Source organism: Rhinichthys klamathensis, unplaced genomic scaffold, assembly GCF_029890125.1.
Source record: "Rhinichthys klamathensis goyatoka isolate OS25496 unplaced genomic scaffold, OSU_Roscu_1.1 h1tg000011l_1, whole genome shotgun sequence".
In the NCBI taxonomy this organism is placed as follows: Eukaryota; Metazoa; Chordata; class Actinopteri; order Cypriniformes; family Leuciscidae; genus Rhinichthys; species Rhinichthys klamathensis.
Genome location: NW_026606564.1, coordinates 5,800,980 through 5,812,352, shown reverse-complemented (window position 1 = coordinate 5,812,352; position 11,373 = coordinate 5,800,980). Strand labels below are relative to the sequence as shown.

The window sequence follows — 11,373 nt, the reverse complement described above, 5'->3', positions numbered from 1 at the left end:
GCCTCGTCATCAAAGTAGAATTTGAATGTAGGTTATGATGAAGTATCCGAAATTCCCCTCCCCTCTGCGTTCGCCGACGAGGTTATGGCTTCTGCTTTGTTTAAACGCTACTCTCATCCCAAATAATAAAGCACAAGACGTGTGTTGTTAATGATTCTAAAATACATTTTTAACAGTATTATTTACAGAGCCCAACTTGCAGAAGACGCGTTTCCATTGGTTGCAGCTTCTTAGGTCGTGTGTGGTTAGTTTTTTTCTCGGTAATAAAAATCAGACTATGATCTAAACATGGCTTTCTTGTTCTGAAATGGGTTCTGCAACTAAAACGGTGTGCCTGCTGAAGATTTAGCTGGTTTGTGCGCGTTTTCTCGTTTCGTTTATCAGATGAAAGAAGGCAGCGGTGAAAAGAGCTGTTTTTGCGTTTACTCACTGCTAAGTTTAGTGCGAAATTGGCGGAAAGGGGAGGGGCTGCATCTGGCATGAAAACAGCGTTTCCCAAGTGCCACCCCTTTCACCCTACGTGCTCAAAAAAACAACATTTCCTTAGTGTGCTTCGGCATATTGACTACATATCTATGCTACAATAGTGTTTGGGGGTGATTTAGGGGTCAATAAGTCTAGGAGCTGATGTACAGACGACATTTGTTAACTAATTAATTTCATGAACTTTAAAAGAGAGGCACGACTTTATATGTGAGAGTTAGTATGTGTCGTATCAACGGATTTGTTGAGGAAATGTGGAATTGCGTTGCACAGCTCTGTCTGTAGCGAGAAAAGCGGAGGTAGGAGGTGTGTCTTCACTGTTGAAATACCGGCTGGGGGTGTGTCCTTTTACGTTTGGAAATACTTTCCATTGTTCCACTCTATTGCCTTGAAAACACACCCCCTCGGAGTCCACTAACCAATCAAATACAGCCGACCGCCTCTCGCGCCCCGCCCACAAATCTATATTAAAGCCTCCTTCATCACATGCCGTCGGCATAAGAAAGCTTCATTACAATAGTGATTATTGGAGGATAGAGGAGGATTATTCTCGCATTTTCCTGCGTTCCGAATTTTATTGATACACAATATTAATTATGGCCGATACGAAGGTTGACTCCGCGAAAGAAATCTCCGCAAAGGTAAGAACTGATGCCTCTGGATGAACTAAATTCTCATAAAAATAATAATAATAAAAAAAACATTTTCTTTCTTTCATTTGTCTCCTAGTTCGGATTTAACGCGAACGCGTAGGCTATTTTGGGCTGTAGCCGGAAAGAACCGTTGATTAATTAAAGCAAAAGTACGCGATAACTGCTCTGTAAGTGGTTTTAAATTGATACATTGTGATGATAACTTTAAATGGGATACATTGTAACGAGTTCAATAGCGCGTGCGGAATGAGAGCACATTCAAACGCAATTTCTCATTGTCCGGAATGTAACAGTCTGCGCGCGCGGGTTCTTTGTTTATACAAGCGTGTCGGTTCCCCTTTGAACGGCGTTGATGCGCGCTGGAGACGTCAACTGTTTTACCGCGATAAATCCACAAACCTGTTTATTCTTTCTACTTCGTTTACCAGATCCTTAAACATACATAAATAGCCTAATATGTTACACGATTTGCTTGTTTTGCTTGTCCTATGGTCTTATGGATTATGTACATTTCCGTACAACAATGTTTTGAGCACTCATTTATTCCTAAATCCGTTCATTCATTGCCGGTTAGTTTGTGGCATTACGGCGGCTTTGAGAACGCGTTGATCGGTCGATAGCTTAGGGGCTGAAAGTTTGCCGGTTTGTCTAGGCGGCTTGAAGCCTAAACCGATAGGAAATCTCACATATGATGAAGAGAAATAGAATTGGCTGTATATTTGACTGGATTAAAGCAAGTTATTTCGAATTACCGCTGTTCGGGTTTATCATCATGTCCGATAACGATTGATTGTGATGCAGCCGATAGGCTACGCGGAACTTGGATTAACGCTGCAGTGCATCGGTTTTCAAAGGCAAATAACACATTTTTGAAGTTTATGTATAATAAACAAGTGAATAAATTGTAATGTTACCCGAACTGTTTGATTGGGTTGTAAATTGTGGTGCCGCGTTGTCTCGTAGCCTACTCGAAAGCCCTTTACACTCACAGAGGCAGCTGATATATGCAAGCCCAGAGATCGAGTAAGCTGTTTTATGAATTTCCAACGAGTTTCTATTTTTCCATGTAGTGCGACGGCAACGTGGGCTTGTTGGTTTACTAGTTTGAAGCCAGAGACGTCGGTGAATTTAAGGGGCGGTCCAAGTTGATGGGGTTGATAAACGGCTTAAGGGCTAAAGATTATATAAACGAATTAATGCAAATATTTGCATGGGTAAGGCTCATTTAACTGTATTTGACAGGGCTTTAATTGAAAAGGAGACCCGTCAAAGCAAATCCAAGGAGCACACGATATTCTGACATTTATGACGGGTTGTGTTTTTTTGCCGACGGTTTCTTGTCAATTCTGCGACTGCGCGAACTAAATCCAGGTTAACGTGACGGTGGTGTTTGCGTGCGTGTCGAACTCTGTCGTGTTCGTGTTCGGGATGGATAAGATTGTGAAAGCCATGCGTGCGCTTCTTTGTCTTTCATTAGAGTTCGGCATCAGCTCGCGGAACCACAATTCCGTGGTTCTGAATTATCCCGCTTGTTTGGCGTTTTAAGCTTTTGTTTTCTGGAGCTGCAATGTAAGCAAGCGCGTACACGCCAAAATATGGTTGCTTAATGCATTTACATTTTACAATACCCACAGCCGCCGAGCCTCACTAAAGTGTCAGATTACAAACGAGCTCTCTCGATAGGAGGCGGGAGCATGAGTCGATGATGGACAGCACACGTCTCTGCGGCAGCCAATCAGGCGTCAATGTCAGAGGGGCGTCATTAGAGATGCAATTTAAATTTGTGCGCATAGGGGGCGTTTTGCTCACGTCAGTCGTAATCTGCATTGACTCTGCCTATTGGGCACAGATGTCTCCAATCTGACAAGTTTAATGTTTTAAAATATTAGTCAAGAGAAATGCATAATTTTTTTTATTTTATGTAGGACTTGAAAGAGAAGAAGCTCCTTGAGGAGAAGGAAAATGGAAAAGATGCCACTAATGGAAAGGTAATTAAATGCCAGGCCGGTGTTCTTGACTTCTCTTCTAGTCATCTACTTTAGTAGCCTATTCAATGGAGAACATGCACTGACCTTTTTTTTTCTTTTAAATGTGTAAACAGGAGAATGAGGAGAATGGAGAGCCTGAAATTGATGATGAGGAAGACGATGAGGTAGACGAAGAAGACGAAGAGGAAGGAGAGGGTTGGTGCAACATTAATGTTCACAATTTACCGCCATGACGACAAACTTATCCGAAGATGTTTTAATTGTGGCTAATGATCATTTTCTGCAGGTGATGAGGATGAGGACGAAGATGAAGATGACGACGAGCTAGGTGGTGGAACGAAACGGGCTGCTGAAGATGACGATGAAGATGATGAGGTACAATCACGAATGGCTATACCAAAAGAATACTGGAACCGAGTGGTGGTGGTTTCCACTTTTTGTCACAGTTCGAGTCATTCTTTTTCTAATCCCCCTTTTCTTTCAGGATGATGTCGACCCCAAGAAGCAGAAGAAGGATGATGATGATTAAAGGATTTTCATATTGCTGAGCAGATGTAGACGCCTCTGCTTTAACCCAACCGTTGGAGCCAGTGGCATAAAGGACTCAAATACATAAAACATGGTCATTTTCAACAAGTTCGTCACCCATGTCAACCAACTGACCCCCAATTCAAAATTTTCTAGAGGACCGACCACAACTCAGATTTCCAGCATTCGCAATGAAATAAGCAAGACAAGGATTTGTTTGTATTTTTATTTACATTTTATATTTTTGTACATATTGTGAAGAGGTCAGCCACTTTATCGTGATCTCCTGTGACCAAAACGGTGCTTCTTTATGAAATTTTACTTGTTTGACCATGTCTCAATATTTCAACATAAATACAACATGTATAAAATCAACAGCCATTGAACTCAGAGCATTCCAGTAAATTTTATGTATGAACTTTAGTTGTACCATAACTAGTTGTACCATAAACTAGTTTTTGTATGGGAGGGCTAGGCCAAAGAAAAAAGGAGTTTTGGTTTCTTTTGACTTTGTTTTGTCTGCATTATTTGTTTTACCTTGGCCTGTTTGTTGTATGTGTGGAGTTTGTTGTTCAACAATAAACTTAACTTTTATTTTGTGAGTTATACCAATTTCTTGTTTCAAAATCACATACGTTTGCTATTCAATGTGTCAAGAGACCTTGGTGCAGCTTGTAAAATTATGTAAGGAAACATTGAACATTGAAAATTCATTGAATCAAATTAACATTTGATACACTTCAACTATTAATTCTGTTCATGAGACACTACTCAACTTTGACACATTTAAGATTGAGCATTATATTTTAATAAACCCAATGTATAAAGAAAATGAATAGATGTTATGTGGTTCAGTAGCAGCTTTATGAGACCACCCAAACTACGTAAGACGACATGATATATGAAGTTATATTAAAGTACATCAAATGTCCAAACTGGCACGATTGCATAAAAGGTGTGCTTCATTTGCAGCACTCTGGAAAAACTAAAAAAGTCAAGTGTCATTGATGGTTTTCTAGTTCTCAACCAAATAAAATTATTTTCCTAAAAGCCATCCTGCTCCTTCAACAGATTTAACACAACCTATCCTGACCTTAACGTGCAGGTTTTCTGTTACGAGTGCTATCATAAAGATTGATTTTACACACATTTCTATAGAAGGGATCCTGCTGGAAGTAGGCTTTTAAAGGGTAAGTTCACCCCAAAAATGAACATTCTGTCATTAATTACTCGCACACTCCTGTCGTTCCAAACCTGTGAGATTTCCATTCATCTTCGGAACACAAATGAAGATCTCATTGATGAAATATGAGAGCTTTAGGTCCCTTCATTATCAGCTTGATCTGCAAGAACCAATGAAGTTCATTCTCGCGTTACACAGCACGTTTGAGCTTCAGCAAGAACCAATGAGGTTCATTCTTGTGTTACGCAGCACGTTTGAGCTTCAGCAAGAACCAATGAGGTTCATTCTCGTGTTACGCAGCACGTTTGAGCTTCAGCAAGAACCAATGAGATTCACTCTCGTGTTACGCAGCACGTTTGAGCTTCAGCAAGAACCAATGAGGTTCATTTCTCGTGTTACGCAGCGAGTTTGAGCTTCAGCAAGAACCAATGAGATTCACTCTCGTGTTACGCAGCACGTTTGAGCTTCATCAAGAACCAATGAGATTCACTCTCGTGTTACGCAGCACGTTTGAGCTTCATCAAGAACCAATGAGGTTCATTTCTCGTGTTACGCAGCGAGTTTGAGCTTCAGCAAGAACCAATGAGATTCACTCTCGTGTTACGCAGCAGGTTTGAGCTTCTGCAAGAACCAACGAGGTTTGTCTGAGCTTTTGTTAATGTTTGCTGATTAATGTTTCAATGTCAATAAAAAGTTAAATTAAATTGTTCATCATATAAAGCAATCGAGTCTCTTCAGAGAATTTGGACTAAACTGCTAAATTCATATGAATTATTTTTACGATTACTTTATGAGGTTTTGAAGCGTCAAAGTCAGTGGTAGTTGCGTAGCCGTCAACAGAGGGACAGAAATCTCTCAAATTTCATCAAAAATATCTTCGTTTGTGTTCTGAGGAGGAACAAAAGTCTTACAGGTTTGAAACGACATAACGGCGAGTAATTAATGACAGAATTTTCATTTTTGGGTGAACTATCCCATTCACACACACACACACACACTCACATCTGCATACTCGCCGCCTTTGCACAGCTGCAGGAGATTTCCCCACTAGGCTTATAAACGCAGGTCATTTGGCTCAGTAGACTTGAACTGAATGTGTTTGTGTGTGTTTGGCTAAAACACCGCCTGATGTCATGTCTAAAAAGGGGTCTATTTCAGGCTTATATGTCAGGGTCACGTTTGAGGAAGCTGAATGCTTGTGGTCTGGACGTGAATGAGTGTGTATGTGTTTGAGACTAAGCCACATTATGACTTTTTTTCTACACAGAAATGTTGTGTAATGGGACAGAAAACATACAGAATAGGCCTACACCTCAGAAAACAGCAACTTTGTATAAAATACGACATAATGTTGAATTAAACATTTCACCTCACATTTTGGCATCCCTTTCAAACACATTTCCCAGCGTTCATTGCAAGCATGTGCTTTGATCTTGATAAGAGTAGAGCTGCTCAGTCTAGACCGGATGGCAGCTGTCGACCAGCCTCAACCGATCTCAATATACCAGCCTTCACTGAAGTGCATCTCAATATGCAGGCAGCAGCTTGAGAGTTTGAGGCTTCAGCACCACTGCTGGTATGTGACAACAGCAGGACGCCGATCTATCAAATACTAGCAGCTACATGTAAATGCACGTCAAAATGTTGGCTCCTGAAATTCAGCGGCATATCATGTAGTCTGACAAATAACACATCGGCTACATATCAGATAAAGTTTGTGATAATGCTTATACTTGGATAGACACCTCGGGATGAAGTGGGAATGAGGAAGTGAGTTTTTAAAAACATGCACTAATTGAAACATAGCAGCAAAAGTTGGTTAACAAATTGTGAAAGAAGTGAAACTGCAACGCTCTATTTAAACCGCTTGCAGACTGTTAAAGATTTCAGATGCAAACGTTCAAATTAAAGTCGTCTATTTACATTTCCCAAGATTTGTTAAACAATGATTATCTTACCAGAGACGCAGACGACGTAATAAAACAGCCAGAATCGATGGATATCCCGTTAAAAATCTCTCCATAATCAATACTTTTTTTTCATTTTGACTGACACATGGGAAACTAAAACGCTTTACAGCTATTTAAAACTGACGAAGCACTGGTAAAACAATGTCCCACGTCATGCTGAGGTTCATGTAAAATGGTTAATGTCCTCATTGACATTTCCAACAGCGCGGTGCACGAGTTCTCGGTGGATGTGACAAACTGAAGCGCGCGCATGATCCCATACCCATACAAATAAATCGTCAACCGTTTGACTCGCTAAAATTCACCGTCCTCTTCTGTCGCCTACTGGCATCCAAAGGTATCGCACACCAGCGACGTCACAGAAAAGAAGACACGACGAATGGAGAGAATGGGCCCGTTCTTCACCCAAAACGCGTTCTTTAGGTTACAAATTTGAAATGAGAGGCGTAACTTCTTTTAACTGGAAACGCGTTAGCAGGCTACGTCTCATAACACACAGTAGGCCTACATCTTTTCTTTTTTTTATAACGGAACACAATGCAAAGTGAACATGTTTTATCATGTTTAAAAAATATGAGTTAAACCAGATGTCCTAGCTAGCTTTAATGAGAATTGTTTTTTGAAATGATTTAAAGTTTTATTTTTAAACTATGTTGCTATTGTCGAATAACCTTTGTATGACTAAAACTATATGTTATTATATTTTATGGCACAGAAAGAGTGGCATATTCAAAGTTCATGGTATTTACATGATTCTTCAAGAATGTTGTAAAAAAAAAAAAAAAAAAAAAAAATGTATTAGTTCCCCCTCTCCTTCCAACCTTCATTGAGCAATTGTTAGTCGAAGTTTACATTCTAGCCACGGTAAGTTCCAAAGTCTTTGTCTCCAAATCTTATACAAATGCAGGTGGCAGTTGCTTTTTTAAAACAGCAACGGTGATGCATTCAATTGGGGATTGGGGGGGGGGGGGGGGGGGGTGTATTTGGGGTAGAGAACTCAACCCCCCACCCCCCCACCCCAACACACACACACCCCACCCCACCATCACCATCACCACTACTATCATTACTTTCCTCCCCCACCATCTCTGTTTCCTCCACCCCCATCACACATGCACACCAGCTCGCCTTTTGTTACCCCACCTTTTTTGAACCAAAGCAGCCTTTGCTTAGTAACGTATAGTCAAGGGACATCTTGTGTTGGATACGGCAAGTGCCACTGAAAGCACATGGCAAGGGGCGCTGTTAATTGTCCCTAAAGGCAAAGCTTTGGCTGCTTGTACAGCCCAATGAGATTAAGTGTAATGAGTGCCTTGTGAAACACGATAGCTTTGAGAGAAAGGTGAGATGCAAGTGGTCCTCCTGTATTAGTGTTCAGGTGAAATAATTAGGATTAATGAACACAGCAACCATCTAATTTCATGCGCTGAAACGGTCTCCCTGATTCGTCTTATGTAGAGGAGTTTATGATAATAAAAAAAATGCAGTTTTGAGCTAAATTTGCATGCATGTACATACAGTTTATGAATTATTTCAGCCATGTAGGAAAGTCAGAGATGCTCTCCTGCTCTTTCTGAAGGTTGTGTGTCCTGTAGACATGCCGTTCTCTGCCCACTAGGTGGCGCACTTGCACGGCTCTCACAGTGTCATCATGTGTCAGGCAATAGCGGCCACTTTATTAGGTACATCTTGCTAGGAACGGTTTGTACCCACTTTTCCTTCCTTCCTCCAGAACTGCCTTAATTCTTAATGGCATAGATTTAACAAGGCGCTGGAAACATTCCTCAGATATTTTGATCCATATTGTCATGAAAGCATCACACAGTTAACGACCGCACATCCATGATGTGAATCTCCTGCTCCTTCACATCCCAAAGCTGCTCTATTGGATAGAGATCTGGAGACTGTGGAGGTCATTTGAGATTAGTGAACTCATTATCATGTTCAAGAAACCAGTTTGAGATTATTTGAGCTTTATGACATGGTGTGTTTATCATGTTGGAGGTAACCAACCATCAGAAGATGCAATACTGTGGTCATAAAGGGATGGAGATGGTCAGCAACAATACTCAGGTCGGCTGTGGTGTTTAAAAGATTGATCAATTGGTACAAAGTGTGCCAAGAAAATATCCTCCACAACATTACACCAGCAGCCTGAACCACTGATACAAGGCAGGACAGATCCATGCTTTCATGTTGTTTACGCCAAATTCTGACTCTATCTGAATGGAGAAATCGAGACTCATCAGACCAGGCAATGTTTTTCCAATCTTCTATTATAGTTTTGCTGAGCCTGTGTGAATTGTAGCCTCATGTTCATGTTCTCAGCTGACAGGAGTGACACCGGTGTGTTTCTTCTGCTGCTGTTGCCCGTCTGCTTCAAGCTTCGACGAGTTGTGCGTTCAGAGATGCTCTTCTGCAGACCTCAGTTGTAACAAGTGGTTATTTGAGTTACTGTTACCTTTCTATCAGCTCAAACCAGTCTGGCCATTCACCTCTGACCTCTGGCATCATCAAGGCATTTTCACCCACAGAACTGCCTCTCACTGGATATTTTCTCCTTTTCTGCCCATTCTCTGTAAACCCTACTGATGGTTGTGTGTGAAAATCCCAGTGGATCAGCAGTTTCTGAAATACTCAGACCAGCCCGTCTGGCACCAACTACCATGCCATGTTCAAAGTCACTTAAATCACCTTTCTTCCCCATTCTAATGCTCAGTTTGAACTTCAGCAGATCATATTGACCACATGCCTAAATGCATTGAGTTGCTTCCATGTGATTGGCTGTTTAGATATTTGCATTTATGTGCAGTTGAAAAGGTGTACCTAATAAAGTGAGTATAGAGCAATTTGAGAGTTACCTAGAGCCGGCCTGAAGGATCCTGGAGGCACAGACACTAAGGCCTCCCCCAAACCACACATGTAACATTTGATTTCATCCTTTATAGGATTTGCATCTTAGTTAACATTAACGTTTGTTTATATTTATGCTTTTAGCTGATACTTTATCCAAAGCAAATTACACAAGGGGAACAAAAGCCACTCATCAAAGGGCCATCAATATTTCTATGCAGTGTTTATTAGACAGCTAAATTGGGAAGCAAGATGTAAAAGGCTAAATATACATACTCATATTGTGAGTGAGTGTGTAATTGCATTGGTTTAAGGGTGTAGGGTGAGTGCTTGCAGAAAAGTTAACAATGATGGTTTAAGTTAACAGTGGATGTTAATGGACCCTTCATGTGTAGTGATGAAAGTATTGGGGTCCTCTTCTTTTTTTTGGTTTTGGAAAGTTGTATCTCTGATTATTAGTATGAAACTGAACAATAATGGAAGTTCAGGGCATTTGAAGATGGTGTTCAGTTCATGATGTTCAGGAATGACCCAGGACCCTCCACACATTTCTTCCTCTTCTATTCATGGAGCGATTTGGATGGATAACAGTAGATGACGTCATCTCCCCCCCACTTCTGAACCATAGGAAATGACTCTTGCTTTCTAATATTAGAAGTTGGTAGGATTCCAGGTGCCGGCATCTGAGTCTGTGTGTGAGCCTGTGAGTGTGTGTATGTGAGCTCATGGACAAGATTGTGTCTCTCTGAGTGTCTGTGTTGTCTGTGTGTGCGACACCCGCACTGATCCTATTCTGAGCTTGGCTGTTAATCGGCTTACTTGATATCCTGTGTGTCTGTGTCTTCTGTCTTCCGTCTCAGCACTTTTGTCATATCTTGCTGTCTGATCACAGGGCAAGCCGCACGATATGCTGCAAGTAGAAGCTAGCTTTAATCCAGGAACAGTCTCTTTAGCTGTTAAAGTTAATAAATATTGTACAAAATTTAGCTCTGGTCATCAAATTTGAGTGCTGATATTTAGTATCAGCACTGGGAGTTTTCTCTGTTTGTATCATCACACTGTTTATGCTGGTGTGTTTCAAGCAGGCTATGAGTCTGTGCATTAGTGGTGGGATTTTTCCGCAGTATAGGTTGAATCGCTACACCCGTAGGTGGCGACAAATTATTTGTATGTTTCCCTTTTTCTTGTTTTTTTTTAACCTAATGTTCAGCCAAAATGTCATAACCGGACCTTCCGCTAAATGCGACAGACTCTCCAATCATTTAGTCCGTTAAACTTTTATGTACATCACAAAACAGAAGAAAAGATCTGTCGCTACTTCCATTTCATTGCAACTGTAAAAACTCAGGCCGCGTCTCTTATTTTGAATAATTACTTCGCAACCACTGAAAAAGTATGTTCTGTATTTTATGAATGTGTGTATTATGAATGTAATCTGGATGTACTACATTTATCATGTTGTCATTATCATGTGACCTACCAGCATCAATTACGTCGCTTCACTGTCATTCACAAATCCTCTCCCGTGGCCTCATGGGATAGTAAAGTATTCATTATATGGGATAGTAAAGTGTCCATCATTTGCACACTTCAGAATCTCACCAGGTGAAGTTGGTCATCTGGGTATTGCCTACTCTTTATGAGTACTGTGAATTCGTTTGTCACATACTGTTTTTCCCCTATAGTTTGGGAAGTATGCGATTTCGGATGCAGCC

At 40.8% G+C, this 11,373-nt stretch overlaps 1 protein-coding gene across 1 annotated transcript; it reads left to right on the top strand.

The window, feature by feature from the left end:
* The first annotated feature begins 966 nt into the window (after positions 1-966).
* ptmab (prothymosin alpha b) lies at positions 967-4,258 on the top strand. Its single transcript, XM_056264758.1, has 5 exons — positions 967-1,124; positions 3,062-3,124; positions 3,238-3,319; positions 3,411-3,499; positions 3,609-4,258. Exons 1-5 carry the CDS (start codon positions 1,080-1,082, stop codon positions 3,651-3,653), a joined length of 324 nt encoding a protein of 107 aa, XP_056120733.1. The 5' UTR covers positions 967-1,079; the 3' UTR covers positions 3,654-4,258.
* Positions 4,259-11,373: the final 7,115 nt, after the last annotated feature.

What these genes read in the sequence shown, in the direction of transcription:
- ptmab (XM_056264758.1), top strand. Translation starts at nt 1,080, where the DNA reads ATGGCCGATACGAAGGTTGACTCCGCGAAAGAAATCTCCGCAAAG. An exon ending in AAGATGCCACTAATGGAAAG is followed by an intron (nt 3,125 to 3,237) that starts GTAATTAAATGC and finishes ATGTGTAAACAG; the next exon opens with GAGAATGAGGAGAATGGAGA. An exon ending in ATGACGATGAAGATGATGAG is followed by an intron (nt 3,500 to 3,608) that starts GTACAATCACGA and finishes CTTTTCTTTCAG; the next exon opens with GATGATGTCGACCCCAAGAA.